The sequence below is a fragment of the Acanthochromis polyacanthus genome, chromosome 11 (genome assembly GCF_021347895.1).
Source record: "Acanthochromis polyacanthus isolate Apoly-LR-REF ecotype Palm Island chromosome 11, KAUST_Apoly_ChrSc, whole genome shotgun sequence".
Classification (NCBI taxonomy): Eukaryota; Metazoa; Chordata; class Actinopteri; family Pomacentridae; genus Acanthochromis; species Acanthochromis polyacanthus.
The window spans coordinates 10,458,678-10,475,815 of NC_067123.1; the positions used below are offsets into that span (position 1 = coordinate 10,458,678).

The window sequence follows — 17,138 nt, forward strand, 5'->3', positions numbered from 1 at the left end:
TTCTGCATTTGCGCTACTGGTCGGACACGGTTGTACTAGCCAGATGTCACTGAGCAACAGTGTGTGCAAAACATGTGTCTCGGCAGTCATTTGTAATACATCTGTGATCAGAATTGAGACGTGTATCCCAAGCAGCGGTGATCAGCTGTAGAGGCTCCGCTGCTCGCGGTATAGCCCCCCCCCCACACACACACACACACACCACCGCTCACGGAATCGGAGCGCACCCCCCCACAGGTTGTCCCGCTGTTCGATTGTTGACAAACATTTTGGCCCGAAGCCACATCTACTGGCCGACCCCTGCTCTAAAGCCTTTCTCTTCTTTCCCTGTTCATCAGACACCTTCTTCCTTCTCTCTTGATCAAGGTAGACACTGTACTTGGACCTGGCTGATGCCGCAGAAGTCAAGAGCTCTTTCCTGATGGGAATCTTGGTCACCCTGCCATGTTGAGTGACATAATCACACACAAGCCTGTGCGCAACAACAGTGTCCTCCTGCATGTTACACGTTTCAACTTCCTTGTTTACAGAAAAACCTCTCTCCACTGTGGCCTGTCCATGGGACAAAATGAGCAGCTTCTGGCAAAAAGACCAAAGTTCAGGATAGGGCCTTCTAAGGAAACTACTAGGGCTGGCCCGAATAGTGGTTTCTGGGCTCCGAATATTCGTTCCGCCCCATAACGTCCGACGGCGGAGACGGCCCGGGGGGGGGCCGCGGCAGCGGCGGCGGCTGCTGCTTGTGGCGGAGACGGCCTGAATATTCGGATCCGTTCGTCTGGTCTCGGGTCCAAATTTTGCCTGCGTTTTGTCTTCAGTTAAACTGAAGAATTCCCAAACAGCGGAGTATTTCAGCATCTTCTCTTGTGTTTATGCAACGAAGTGAAGCGTGACCGCTGAGCGTGCACAGCAATGGCTGGTGGTGTTCGATAAATTGTGGCCGAGCAGTACAGGTAGCCTACATTTAGTTCCGGTTTATAGTTACGTTATAGCGTCCTCAAAAATCGAAACATTTCAAAGCGAGACTGAAGTTTATGCATGTTTTACATATAAGTAACATCAATAGATTTTTAAGACCTTTCAAAATCGTATTTAAGACCTTTTATAAGATTTTAGGAGAATTTTAGACATTTTAAGGCCTTAAATTCAAATTATTGGATTTAAGACTTTTTAAGACTTTTTAAGACCCCGTGGATACCCTGTAGAATACACCGTGCATAAACAAATCCTGCTGCAAAACCTCCTCACCATCAGGACCATCAGTTGTTGAAGTCCTTCCTCGGGTCTCTGGTTTCTAGAGTAGCAGCACTAGCGCTGAGCTACAGACCGTCTGAACACGTCAGGGCAGTGAGGGACGTCTACGTAGATCATGTGACCGATCAAGAGTAGATCTGAATTTAAAAAAACAAAATTAAATGAAATTAAACAATTTTTTTAAAAAAAAACTGACAAAAGGGCATTTTGGGCATCAAGGGGCAAAAGGGCACTTTGGGCATCAAGGGGCAAAGGGGCAGGTGTTTCAGCCCCCTCCACCCTCCCCTCTGCACGTATCTGAACTAGACAGTGGTCATGTGATCATTTTTCATCAAATAAATATTGTAATGAACACGTTAAATTTTTTAACCAAACATTAATTTTAGAGTTGTATATTTTTCAAAATCACCTTTTTAAACATCCTATTTATTGCAGTTTTAATCAACCTTAATCACCATATGAATTCAAACAGTAATGACATTACAACATAAAATATAAAATTCAACTTGTGCTCAAATCTCAAAAATAACTGACAGTCACAACAAAGGAAGGAAGGCTAGAGATGTTTAAAGACATTTTATGACCAATTACTCTACTGTTAGTTAAAAGGCAAATTAATAAATAGCAACAAGAATGATAATAAAATTATTATTATTATTATTAGAAGTAGTAGTAGTCTGTACTGTGAGATGATATATGTTGTGAATCTGCACTATATAATTAAAATTGAATTGAATCCTGAAAAAGGGTAAATAATAAATGAATAAATAACTACAATAATAATGATCATTATTATTATTATTAGTCATAGTTGTAATAGTAGTACTAGTAGTAGAAATAAACAGCATAATAACAATTATTAACATTTTTCATATTATTTCTGCCAAAACAAATTCCTCATTGTAATGTTTTTGTCACACTCCTCTGGTGCCAGCCCCTCTGATCTGGCTAATTGAGCTCAGCTGAGGAGGCACAGCTGAACTCTATGAACAATCACTGCAGTATTTAAGCCGGCCTCTCTGTACAGCTCACTGCCGGGTCATTGCTCCATGCTCATCTGCCAGACCTCGACACACTCCGCCAAACCATGTACAGCTTTCTCCGTTTCCTGCATATAGTGATGGTGAAATCGAAGCTTCATGAAGCAATGAACCACTTTGACACATCTGCTTCAAGAATGACACATTGCTTCGAAGCATTTGACACAACCAGAAGAGTGACATCTGCTGGTCCTGTGTCTGAACTGCATCTAAGTGGAAAAAAATGAAAAAGCCTCAGGACTGCTTCTCTCACACTGCTTTGTACTTGCAATAAATGTTTTAAAACGTTATATATGTATGTTTGTGTTTATATATGTATAGTGTGTTTCTATGAATGAATGTGTGTTGTGTATGTGTGAATCTGTGTGTGTGTGTATGAGTGAATCTATGCATATGTATCTGTGTGTTATTTAAAGCTGCTGTCCGGAGTTTCCGTTTGTTTTCAATTTATGTTTTTTAACAAAGCTTAAATGTGTTAGTCTAGTTCGATACTATAATATAAAGTTAGTATGACGCGATATGAAAATTTATTCCTGAGCTCCGCCTTCCTCTCATAGACCCCCATGTTATTCCAAAAAGCGCCGGTTGCTGCCGACCAATCAAGTTCGAGCTTCAGCTTTGTCATGCTGTCAATCAATGGTTACGCGCACAGCAAGCAAGCCCATGCAGAGGTGGGCGAGCTACGCACTACGCAACCGCGCGCACATTTGTTTTGCTTGTGGAGGAGAGATCATCAGGGCTCAGCAACTTCCAGAAAAGTTACCAATCCCACGGCTTGTCAGGCCAAGAGACTGCAGGACGTTTTTTGGCTCGGGGTGCTCGCGTCGCTCCCCGACCACGGCCTCCATAGCCCGCCTGCGGGCTTCGTTTAGATGCCCGACCTCTGGAGGAAGATGTTGGGGCGTCTGGGACATACTCTTCGTCAGAGGAGTCATGCAATTCTGAACTCAAGATAGAAATAAATAAACAATGTAACACATATACACGCGTAAATGCACTAAGTTTGATAAACAACGTCATCGAGAGGGATACACGAGTGTAATCACATATTGAAACTTTACTTGTTCGTCCTAGCAGATTCATGTTATTTTGGTATTAGGACAAGTTAGACTCAATACAGCATTCTAACGTAATTCCTTTATTATTTACTAAATGTACTAAATGTAGAAGAGTGGAAAACAGCAAAACAGGCGAGATGCTGCAGCACTCCGGGTACTTCTCTCATGTACTGTGCGCGTGCACAAATAAAGGGGCGAAATCAGAGGGAGGGAGGGACCAACAGCGTTTTGGGAGACGCTGCGATTCAAACTCCGGACAGCAGCTTTAATGTATGAAATGCAACTAGATATATCTAAACTAAATTCTAACTAAATATATACTCTCCCTAACTTCTCCATAAAAGACTGATCACACACATTTAACTGCAGTTGTTGCTGCCAAGGAAGGCCCAACCAGTTATTAGGTTTAGGGGGCAATTGCTTTTTCACAGGGAAGATATAAATTTTAAATAAAATCAGCATTTAAAAACTACATTTTGTGTTTTGTGGGTTATCTCTGTCGAATATTAAATAAATATAAATATTAGTCTTGGGATCTTTCTGCATGGAGTTTGCATGTTCTCCCTGTGCATGTATGGGTTTTCTCTGGGTACTCCGGTTTCCTCCCACAGTCCATAAACATGCTGAGGTTAATTGGTTACTCTAAATTGCCCGTAGGTGTGAATGTGAATGTGATTGTTTGTCTGTATATGTAGACCTGTGACAGACTGGCGACCTGTCCAGGGTGTCCCCTGCCTTCACCCGAGTCAGCTGGGATAGGCTCCAGCACCCCCCACGACCCTAGTGAGAATAAAGCGGTGTATGGGGAATGGATGGATCTGAAACATTTATGTGCGAGAAATGTGGAAAAAATAGAAGACATCAGGAATTAATACTTTTTCACAGCTCCATATAGACACAAGTTTAGCCTTCAAATCGCTTCTTTCTGAAAATACTACACACCTGATTCAATGGAAAGTTAGTTTCAGACTAAGGACCAAATAAATCAGGAGGATGAACCAAGTTAAGAACTAACTGACAACTTCATGAAACTTTGGCATCAGGACAAATGTAGCCAGGTGTCAGCGAATTCAAAGATTAAGAGCATCCAGCTTCAGGTGCTTCTCCATGTACTGGATTTGAAATCTCTGAAATCTGAAATCTCTGAAATCGCTTATTGGTTTGTACAACACTTTTGTTAAACCTTTTGAATCAAATCTGAAAGTCAACAATTCAGTCACATCTTCACTGTTTCATTTCAAGTCCACTGTGACGGTGTACAGAAGCAACATAACAGAATCTGCATCACTGTGAGTTATGATACTCCAGAAGAAATGCAGAAGTTTCATGATGTCACTGTTGTGCTGCAAAACATGTGACTTAGACATGGGAGACTGAAGTTTGCTTCTTGTTTTCAGAACTCATTGGAGTTTCTTTCAGTCATGACCACAATTTCCCTTTCCCACTAAAAGCAAAGTCAAAGTTTTGTTTCCACATTTTAATGCTGTATTTTCATTTGTATTTGTATTTATTTACAACTTTTTCTGCACAATGGATTTTTATGTTTTCAGTTTACTGATAACTTGCATGACCTAAAAATCTGATAATTTCCCAATAAAATTTTTAAAAAAATACACATTACAAACAAATGGAGATTACAGTATTTGAAAATCTAAATCGTTTCTTCACAGTGTTGTGACCAATATTTAAAAAGTCAGCTCTCTGAATCCATGAACTGTGAATTTGAGGTCATGAAATCAGAGCTTAGCCTGGTGTTTAGTTTGACCAAAAAACTGGACATGAGAAACCAAAAAATACAAGTATTTACTAGGCAAGTAAAAAGTAATGTACAAGTGACCCATCTATGTAGAAACAGATCCAACTAAGGAAGCAGATAAAAGGCAAAAACCAGGAATAAACAACATCCAAACACTTAATATGCAGGTTAACATTTTGAAAAACAATCAGCAAAAGTCATACAAAAGGAGTTAACTAAACCAGAAAACACAAGGAAACTATTTTTTGTACGAGGAATCTACATTTAAAACATGAAAAAACACAAGCAGAGCAAACTTGGGAATAGCTGGAAAGCTCGACAACAAGAAGTAAAAAGATAATCTGCTGAAGAGTGATCAGAGAACTGGTGTGTTTCTACCGTGGAAAGAAGTTAATGGATCAGCTTCAGGTGTTTGATATTAGAGGAGGAGCAGGTGAGAAGGCAGCAGTCAGAGGATGAAACATCCACAGCAGAAAACTGAACAGGAGACATAAAGGAGAAAGAAAAAGACACAAAAATACCACAAATACAACAGAAGCTGCCATGACACTAATGTGTGTTTGGACAGTTATGGCAAATAAGTAGACATTGATTATAATCTGTAAACCATACTTCATATTTATGCTTGAGCAGAAGAGTCCATTGTAGACATGTAGTATGTGTTCAAACTATGAGAATAATCATATAAAGCTGCTTTTGTACCTGTGGTTAGACTTAAACAATCAGATGTTTTGCATGATGGATAAGAAACAAAACATTTAAATTGTCTGCATTTTTTTGCACAATATTAGACACAAAATTAAACTGAAGAGTTTCCAACTTGGGTTAGTTGCAGAGGCTTATTAAATGCAGAACAGACTCAATTAATGGTTTTGACAGAATCCCAGCTTCACTGGAGTTTACTCTCCTCCTCCAGTCTTCCCTGAGAGTCTGTCAGGACAGATTAAGATATGAGCAAGTTAAATAACTGGTCAGATGCTTGGAAGAATTCATTATACAATACTATTTACTGGATACTGACAATTAAAAGGACTTACAGGCTGGTGTTTACAGAAAAGCGAATATTATCCCAGTATACTGTTGAGTGTAAACTTTAGGTTCATATACACTAATGTTCAACAGTTTGGGGTCACCCAGACAGTTTCATGTTTTTCATGAAAACTCACACTTTTATTCATTTGCTAACATAATTGCACAGGCGTTTTCTAATCACCAATGAGCTTTTCAACACCATTAGCTAACACAATGTAGCATTAGAACACAGGAGTGACGGTTGCTGGAAATGTTCCTCTGTACCTCTATGCAGATATTCTATTAAAAATCTGCCATTTCCAGATAGAATAGTCATTTACCACTTTAACTATGTCTAGACTGTATTTCTGATTAATTTACTGTTATCTCAATTGAAAATAAATACTTTTTCTTTCAAAAATAAGGGCATTTCTAAGTGACCCCAAACTTTTGAACGGTAGTGTATATCTGTAATGCATCTATGAAACAAGGACGTACTCACTGTGATTGGCTGGAATCTGAGTTACTGTCTGCAGAATCTGAGGCTAAAAAAAACATAGTTTGAGTTCAAAACCCAACAGACAAGACTGTAAAGATCAGACTGATTACAGATCTACAGTACACATCAGAAAATCTTACTGTTAGCAGCTCTGAACCCTGAAACAAAGACGAGAGATGACTGTAGTTAAAATAATGGATCAGTCATTTGCCATGAAGAAGTTTCACAGATTTTTGCTTTGAATGTGAAGGCAGGACAGCTGCTCTTGTGTTACTGTGTACCGTTAGTCTTCTTTGTCCACATGAAGAGTCCAGCGATGCAGAGCGACAGCAGCAGCAGACCTACAACTACTCCAATGACAGCACCAGCAGGAAACCCTGATGGAGGAACTGGAACCAAAACACACCCTTCAGATTTCATCTCTACTGCAGAATGGAGATTAATATGTTCAGTGGCGGCTGGTGGTAAAATTTGTTGGGTGGGCTAACAAATGCATAATGCCGATTAAATAGTTAACATCACCTATGATACACACAGTTACATCAATTACAGGTACACTATACTTTAGTGCTCTACATCAACTCTCTCTCTCTCTCTCACACACACACATGCCACATCGGTTGTCTCATCAGCTTGCACAGCCACAAATGCCATCTGTGATATTTCATCAGTCACTTTTTGTTCATAAACAGCTATCATACAATTAAGCAACTCGTTTTGGCTAGTCTTGGACGTGTACTTTGCAACTTGTGTGTTTGACAGGTGATCTGCTAACTGGCTGTCTAAAAAAGAAAATTGGTCAACCAGGTCCAGAAATACGCCACGTTGGGTTGAAGTGGGGGATTCGTCAAACTCCCGTAAAGCTAGCTCATGTGCTCCACAAAATTTAATACAGTCCACAATCCTTGATAGTGAATGTCTATTATTTTTTCCACCAGCTCGTTGTGCCTCTGTTTAGCGATGCGGTGGCCCTCATCCAGCTGACAGGGGATGTTAACTTTTCCTAACATGGACAGCTTGACGCTGTTTCCGATGTGACTTGTGCTGCATTCATGTTTTCTAATTTTGTCTGACAAATGTTTCAAATCCACAATTCTTTGTTGAGTCCATGCGGTATCTCCTCCAAAAAGTGAGCATGGGAAACAGAAAAGTGAATTCTTCGCTACACTTGCCGTTAGCCAGTCCTTTCTGTCAAACTAAGAAACGCAAAACTTACGATTTTGTCATTTGTCCCGTTGAGTTTTTTGAACATCGTTTGGTCGATGTGATCCCAGTCTCTTAACTTCCAGCTTTTCCTCCAAAGACATTGAGGAAAATGGACAAGAAAGCAAATAATCCACCTCGTTCATGCTAACACCCGTCATTGCTTAACTTTTTCTCCCTCCTTCCCAACTCTGGCACAAATAGCAGCACCGCTGCGTTAACTCGCTGCTATTGGTCAAAAATCAGTGGCCTGTGGGCTGACTGAAGTTAGCCCAAATGATCAGTAAATCACGGGGGCGTGACATGACACCTGTCAATCACTTACAAGAACGAAATGAATGAAAGCGGACTGTATCTGCTGGGGCTGTAAAAAATAAGCCCACTTAGAGATATTCTATGTTTTTCTATGTTTTTCTTTTGACTGATTGGTGTTGTTGCTACATTTGGTTTCACCTAAACTTAAAACAATCTGTTATTTAAAGTTATTTAAAATATAATTTTCTCATCTTTTTTGTGTTTGCTTGGGAGGGTTTAGCCCTGTTAGCCCATTTATACCAGCCGTCCCTGAATAAGTTTCATTTCCAGACTCCACTGTTCTGACTGACTTACCCCAGTTAGTCCTGATCACTGATTTGTCCAGTTTGGTGATGATGTTGTCTTTGACACCAGACAGCTGAAACACACAGTCATACTTCTTCCAGTCTTCAGGAGCGATTGATGAAATCTTCAGGTCAACACTCATCTGGAAGGTTCCATCATGGTTGGGGAGGATCTCTCCTTTGTCCACGTCCTCATGAAGCTCCTCTCCATCTTTCCTCCAGAACAAGTCGGCTCTGTCGGGGTAGAAACCTGTAGCGTGGCAGGTGACCGGAGAGGAGGGAGTCTTCTGGAGGAGAGACACTGAGGGAAGATCTGGAGAGAGAAACTGATGAGTCTCAACTGAACGTGACCGATCTGAGGGCTCTACTACAACATGAGATTACTGGATTAACAGGTATGTTGAGCCCGAAGTCAGAGTTTTCAGTGTCACAAAGGTGGTTTTCTTTTAACCTACATTATGGGACAGAGTCAGACCTAAATGCATTTCAATACATCATATTTACATATGTGATGTCTCAAGTTTAACTGCTTTAATGCTCTAATAATCAGATGCATTGATGGCTAAAATTAATATATTAACACATTTAACAGTTTTCTACCAACATTTCTGTTTTGCTTCATTTGCAGTCGCAGCACTTTTAACTGTCATGTATTTTTATTTTCCTCATTGTTGTCCATTATACTAACCTGTTGACTGAAGCAGCTGCCGATACTCGTGAACTCTGACTGTGGTTCTGTCGAGCCGACTACCAGAAAGAAGCCCAGCTGTGTCAAACCAGCTTCATAGTATATGTAGCATTTATTATTTGTTTATTTTTTCGTTAATATTTCTCCATCAATTATAACTGTAAGATTATTAAATAATGTTTCTCCACCAAATTATAAAACATAGGGTAATTGTTTGTTCAAATGGGGTTAATGTTACTTCATGCAGAATTTTTAAATAGTCGAACTGATATTCAACCAGCGAAGTATTTAGATTAGACAAACTAACCAATTCAGCATATAGGGAGCACCTCTTGTTGTCAAGAAGAGCTTCAAGAATTGCCGGGGAATTATTTAGCTTGACAGAGTTCTATGTTAAATTTAGATAATAACCTGTTTTTTGGTTACACCTAGTTAACCCTAGACAGGTGGATCATAATTTTGCCTATGCATTGTTTTATTTTCATTGGATGCTCTTGTGGATAGAAACAGATGGAGTACATAACTGTGTGTATCTCAGGTTGTGTAATTCTACCTGTTCTCAGCAGAGAACTCCTCCCGTACTGCACATATTTCTTCAGCAAGTCAGGGCACATGTAGGTGTAGAAGTTTTTGTTGAACTCTAGTCTAGCTTTCTCTGTGTCCCATTTCAGTTTGGTGATGAAAGCCTCTGGTTTTGGAGCGATCCATGTCAGTGTCTGCAGGTCCAGCGCTATGAAGTCTTCACCATCATATCCATATTGATTAAAACCCCTGATTTCTCCAGTTTCATCATCCCATTCACAGCTGTTCATTCTCTGTAGGATGTGGGCACCTGAGACACAGAAAGGGAGATTTTATTGGTTTACTGTTAAGGCTGACTGACATGGACACAAATATCACCTCAACAATTTTCTGACTGACAGACAGCCAACTACAACCAGCACTGCTCTCAGGAGATTGCACAATGATAAACTGTCATACTTTATTTGGTGCATTATCAACACATTAACAGCTGTGAATTATTCATTATTTTGTACATTTAAAAACTCTGTGCTTTATCAGTTTTTCTACATCTAAAAGAATCTGCGCAATGTCAATATTTTTCCACTTATGGGCAAATCTGTAAAATATAGATAAAATCTGTTCAATATTAATACTAGTGTAGATTTTTCTCTTGAAAGATTCTGTACAATACCACTGATGTGTGCAATATTGTTATTTCTACATCCAGAGGAATTCAGACAGTCTAAGTGAGTACAAAATATTTTGTTTATTTTTCTACTGACATTGGTTACATGTTTGCATTTTCCACTTTGCTGCTGTAACAATGCCAATTTTCCTTCAGTGGGATTAATAGAGGGTCATCGTTTTGCATTGTTATCACAATATATTTTACATTTAATACTATCAGGCAGGATGGGGAACCTGACGTCAAGCACCATAATCATGAACACAGCTAGCAGTAGAGAGGGTGAACTCAATCAGACTCCTTGGCATGCACATTACCAAGGATCTGACATGGACACTAAACATCTCCAAAATGGTGAAAAAAGCCAAGCAGAGGATGTTCTTCCTGAGGAAGCTGAAGCAGGCTGGTCTGGCCTCACCACTGCTCAGAAACTTCTACAGAAGCACCATCGAGAGCATCCTCTGCCAGGGCTGCACAGTGTGGTACAGTTCCTGCACAGCAAAAGACAAACAGGATCTGTCCCGGGTGGTAAAGGTGGCACGGAGAATCGTGGGAGCTGAGCTCCTGGACCTGGACTCTGTGTACACTAAGCGCATGTAGAGAAGAGCACGGGCCATCTGCATGGACGTCAGCCACCCAGGACACTCTCTGTTTGTCCCACTGCCATCAGGGAGGAGGTACCAGGCCATCAGAACACAGACTACCAGGCTGAGGAACAACTTCTTTCCCAGAGCTGTTGCCTCCATCACACCACAACATCTCCTCCCTCCCCACCCACCTGCTCTCAAACAGAGACTCACTGATGGACAATAATCATCGTCATGTGCAATAACCATTCATACCGAGTGTTTTACTTGTATCAGACACTTTAAAGCAGACGTTGCACCTCATTGCACTATTACACTTTTAAAATATTCTTTACTTGTGTGTGTGTGTGTGTGTGTGTGTGTGTGTGTGTGTGGTCAGGTGCTGGCTATACTTGTGGGGACCAAATGTCCCCACAACTGTAGGAAAACCGAAAACAATGTCACTTCTGGGGACCTCATTTTGGTCCCCACAAGTTTAAACAGTGTTTTCTTGGCCATGTTGTTGTTACTGAAAAAAGTAAAAGCACAAAAACGGTTCTTTAGAGTTAGGCATTGTTTTGGTCTGGGTTAAGGTTAGGGTTAGGGGTTAGATATGAATGGGAGTCAATGGTATGTCCCTACAATGATAGAAAAACATAGTGTGTGTGTGTGTGTGTGTGTGTGTGTGTGTGTGTGTGTGTGTGTGTGTGTATATGTCACTTATATATGTATATATATATATATATATATATATATATATATATATATATATATATATATATGGCATGCCGTTTAGGAAATTATATATATAATGAAAGTCGATATATATATAATGAAACTTGATATATATATAATGAAACTTGATATATATATAATGAAAGTCGATATATATATAATGAAACTTGATATATATATAATGAAACTTGATATATATATAATGAAAGTTGATATATATATATATATATATATCAACTTTCATTATATATATATCAACTTTCATTATATATATATCGACTTTCATTATATATATATCAACTTTCATTATATATATATCTCGACTTTCATTATATATATATATATCGACTTTCATTATATATATATATCGACTTTCACTATATATATATCAACTTTCATTATATATATATCAAGTTTCATTATATATATATATCAACTTTCATTATATATATATCAAGTTTCATTATATATATATCGACTTTCATTATATATATATATCAACTTTCATTATATATATATCAAATCTTTTTTTCCTACCGAGCCCCGGAAGGGACATGTCCGTATGGCGAAGCGACAACGAAGGACACTCACCCGGACGAGAATTTTATTGAGTTTTATTTTAAAATCGGCCTGAAACACACAGACATTCAAGCAGTGCGATGCGCTAAGAGTCTGCCATGCAGACCAGCGATCCTGATAATGGTAAGTTTTATTTCTCCAACATCCTGCTGTTATCCTACTATGAATACGCTAGCTACAACAGTCCCACATCAGTATTATGAACGTTCCGCCAGCTAACGCGGTCCGGACACCGGATCAGTGATTAGAGGTTGGCGTTCAACTATTGTTTGCCAGCCAGTTAGCCGCTGGTAAGCTAACAAGCTATGAAACAACTCCTTATAAAACCGGAGGAAAGCAGCAGCAATATTTCAGTCCAAGACCTGTATTCAGAACCTCCCACGCTGTTACACAATGACCCATTAATCATATTACTGAACTATATGGTTATCATTGAAATTTCCCTTGAAGAACCAGTGAACTCTTTGCGAACACATTTTAATTTATGTGTTGATTATGTTTCGTATCAGTAATACAAGTCTAAAAAACTGATTGAAATGATCAAGTTAACACAATGAAGTAAAGAGTACTGGTAATCTGCAGCTATTTTCATAATTTCAAGGTGAAATTCTGATGTGTGATTTTCTAGCTTTGCAGATGTGGAAATCCAATGCACTGATTTCTTATACACAGATGCTTTTGGTGTTTTTTGTTGTAAAATAAAACAAGGCATTTATCACTGTTGGAAATTATTACAGGTATTATTTGTAAGACTTTCTAACATTGTATGGACAAAGCAATAAATCAGTTAATGGATAAAATCATTTGTATTACAGATGCTATCAACAGCATGTCTTGTTCATTTTATTTAGTTGTCGGCCTTGGATGATGAGGTCCAGTTACCAGGAGCACTAGTCTGCAGCTTACTGGTTCCGTCTTGCAGCTCCTCCACGCTGTCCTCCTCTCTACAGACCAAATCAAGTAAGATCTGTTTAGACTATGCAGACATCAACATGATCAGTATGTTATCTTTTGACCCATCCTAAAATCACAAAATAGAACATTTACTTTAAGTTAACTGTGTTTATGAAAATAGAAAATAATTACTGACAACTCGTACTTTTTGGTGCTTTTATGCAGGAAAAGGGAACCAGGAAGCTGCTGTGGATCCTCTGCAGTATCTGGAGAGGTCAGAGGAACGGTTCTTGGAACAGATCGGAAGACACCAAGACGTGACCTCTGCCATGCTCCAGAACATCCAGAAGATGAATGAAAACCTTGGTTGCACTGATGGGACGCATGGTGTCGGTGCTGGAGCAACTGTCCCAGAATTAAACTGCATTGTTGACTATTGGCTTTTCTAGAAAATAAATCTTTTTTAGTACTTCACCTGTTTTGTATTTTACTCATGCACTTTGGATGAATGAACAGAAATTTGTGATGAGAGATGCAAATTTTGTCTATAATCTACAGAGACTTTATTCAGTGTTCAGTGCACACTTTTGTTACACACATTTTGACAGATAAGCAGTTGTGCTTTTCAAGCAGATTTTAGTCAGAAACATCAGTAGCATATATTGTTGTTTTTTTTACTGTTACACCAATCTAGGTAGATAAACTGCACTACTGCAGCAGACATATTATTGAAATGTGCTTCTATTATGTGTCTACATACACTGCTCACAAGTAGTTATTCAACTTTTGGGTGAAATTGATGGAAAATATAAAAAGTGCACGCTGTAGTGATATATCATAAAAGTAGGGTATTTAACTAGAAACATGCAATAGTGATTTCCTCATCTCAAAAAAATTATTGAATCAAAAGCTAACAACAGTGGAGGGTATGTCACAATAAAAATGTCTCAGTTTGGACAGAACAGCAGCCTTCAGCTGAAATCCAGTACAATTGTGTCCCACCAGTGGCGTGATCATGGATGTGTCCAGGCAGCAGCTGACCTCTGCCTCGTAATTAGCCTTAAGACCAGCTATAAAGATAAACATAGATATTATCATTATCATCAACATATGGTGCATGTGTTTAACCTTTAAGCTATGTAGGGATGCAAATGTAGTCGAAGCTAAGTAGCTAAGCTAATGCTAACACGTTCAGTGTTCAGAATCAAAACATCTCTAAAAATTACCTGTTTTCTCAAACGTAGTCGCCGTTCCCTGTGACAACCATGAAGACAGATAGATAATCACAGAAGAGCTCATCTGAAGAGCAAATGTCCAATAAGGTTCCTGTTTTTGTTTGCCATGTCCTTCCAGGGCTCAGTAGGAAAAAGTCTGAATATATGGAATGAAACTTTGAATAGATGGAATGAAAATCTGAACATTCTATATTCCGACTTTCATTATATATATATCAAGTTTCATTATATATATATCAACTTTCATTATATATATATATCAACTTTCATTATATATATATCAATTTTCATTATATATATATATATCAAGTTTCATTATATATATATCAATTTTCATTATATATATATCAAGTTTCATTATATATATATCGACTTTCATTATATATATATATCAACTTTCATTATATATATATCAACTTTCATTATATATATATATATCAAGTTTCATTATATATATATCAAGTTTCATTATATATATATATCAAGTTTCATTATATATATATCAATTTTCATTATATATATATCAAGTTTCATTATATATATATCGAGTTTCATTATATATATATCAAGTTTCATTATATATATAATTTCCTAAACGGCATGCCATATATATATATATATGTATATATATATATATATATATATGTATATATATATATATATATATATATGTATATATATATATGTATATATATATATATATATATATATATGTATATATACATATATATATATATATATATACATATATATATATATATATATATATATATATACATATACATATATACATATATATATATATATATATATATATATATATATATGTATATATATATATATATATAGTGGGTACGGAAAGTATTCAGACTACTTGAAATTTTTCACTCTCTGTGTCATTGCAGCCATTTGCCAAAATCAAAAAAGTTCATTTTATTTCTCATTAATGTACACTCAGCACCCCATCTTGACAGAAAAAAACTGAAATGTAGAAATTTTTGCAAATTTATTAAAAAAGAAAAACTGAAATATCACATGGTCATAAGTATTCAGACCCTTTGCAGCGACATTCATAATTAACTCACATGCTGTCCATTTCTTCTGATCCTCCTCGAGATGGTTCTGCTTCTTTATTGGAGTCCAGCTGTGTTTAATTAAACTGATTGGACTTGATTAGGAAAGGCACACACCTGTCTATATAAGACCTTACAGCTCACAGTGCATGTCAGAGCAAATGAGAATCATGAGGTGGAAGGAACTGCCCAAGGAGCTCAGAGACAGAATTGTGGCAAGGCACAGATCTGGCCAAGGTTGCAAAAGAATTTCTGCAGCACTTAAGGTTCCTAAGAGCACAGTGGCCTCCATAATCCTCAAATGGAAGAAGTTTGGCTCCAACAATCCCTCTCGGCATTGTTGGAGTCAGTCTCATTGCCAGGTGGCTGAAGTCGGCAATGATGCCAAAGGAATCATAACGGATTGAGCTGGTCACTCTAAGACCTGGATACTGTGCTCCTGTAGCCAAGTTCTACTGACTCTGGATGTGTTCAAGGAGCATTATCTCATGGAAACATCCAGTTTTGATCTCAACAGAATAATGCACGTGCAGAAGGGAGCATGTGGGTTTGAAGAATGACACAGTACTTGGCAGAGTTTAATGTGCCATCACAGACAGTGAGATGACCAACACGAGCAGCACTCATGCATCCTTAAACCATGATACCGCCTCCACCATGCTTGACAGTAGGTACTGTACATGCTACAGATAATGCTTGGCCTTCTGCGTACCCTCACGTGAGCAGGAAGAAGATAAAGCTGGAAAGTGGACTCATCTGACCACAGAATCTTCTTCCGATTCCTGGCTGTCTAGTTCTTGTGTGCTTGGACTCAACGACGTCAGGCTACTCTCTGTCTCTCATTGATCAGGGGTTTCTTGACAGCCTTGTAGGATCTTAAGCCATGATCTAAAAGTTGGCCACGTACAGTGCAGGTGGAACACTGGACACCGGTTTAACCACTGCTGCTGAACCTCCTGTGATGTCATTCAGCGGTTTTCCCCACACATGCAGATCAGTATGGAGGAATAAAAGTGTCAAAATTAAATAAATAAATACATCAATAAATAATTAATTAAATATGTCACTAATTAATTAAAATTGTATTTTTTTATTTCATTTTGACTCTTCTGAAGGACTAATAGGGCCAAAATTAAATAAATAAATACATCATTATATAACTAATTAAATATGGCACTCGTGTTGCAGTGGATCATGAATTTATTTTATCTGTCAATCTTGCCTGTCAAAGTTGGTGGGCGGGACTAATGCGAATCTAGTCTAATCCACTGCTTTGGTCTGCCTTGAAACCGGAAGTAGAAGAAGAAGAAGACGTCTTTCTAAACAATGGAGGATCTCTGTGAACTTCCTGGAGAGTTGGTGAGAGACATTCTAGACCTTGCAGATTATGTGGAAGCAGGACCTGCTGACCCTGAGCACGTAGCGTGTAGAGGAATTGATTGAAGTTGTTGGAGTTATTTCCGCACTTTCTGATCAAGATGTTGATTTGTGATTTCAAATTTAGAAGAAGTACTCTGCTGCTTCTCTGGTACAGGAGCACACACAGGGACCGTGATGTTCTGGAACATCACGTTCTTTGTGGAATACAAGCCTGTCAAATTGCAGTGATGCTCGGAGTGTCAAAGAGGACCATCAGGAGGCGCATGCAACAATACGGTTTAAGGTATTTACACTAAATTCATGAGTTTTTAGTTTATGAATTGCCAGTCTCATCCACTCAGAAAGGATATTACATTTAGTGTAATACGCAATGTTAATTATT

General features: G+C 38.3%; 1 protein-coding gene and 1 long non-coding RNA gene across 2 annotated transcripts in view; one reads left to right on the forward strand and one right to left on the reverse strand.

The window, feature by feature from the left end:
* Positions 1 to 5,085: 5,085 nt before the first annotated feature.
* LOC110971617 (major histocompatibility complex class I-related gene protein-like) overlaps positions 5,086 to 17,138 on the reverse strand; it is a 44,057-nt gene continuing 32,004 nt past the window's right edge. The window contains exons 5-8 of the mRNA XM_051956043.1: positions 6,897 to 7,004; positions 6,756 to 6,773; positions 6,619 to 6,661; positions 5,086 to 6,035 (exon numbers count right to left, since the gene is read on the reverse strand). Coding sequence (XP_051812003.1) covers positions 6,005 to 6,035; positions 6,619 to 6,661; positions 6,756 to 6,773; positions 6,897 to 7,004 — 200 coding nt within the window. The 3' untranslated portion in view covers positions 5,086 to 6,004. The remainder of the gene's footprint in view (positions 6,036 to 6,618; positions 6,662 to 6,755; positions 6,774 to 6,896; positions 7,005 to 17,138) is intronic.
* LOC127536248 (uncharacterized) lies at positions 11,955 to 13,542 on the forward strand. Its single transcript, XR_007945238.1, has 3 exons — positions 11,955 to 12,297; positions 13,026 to 13,134; positions 13,294 to 13,542. It is a non-coding gene; the product is annotated as an uncharacterized LOC127536248 (long non-coding RNA).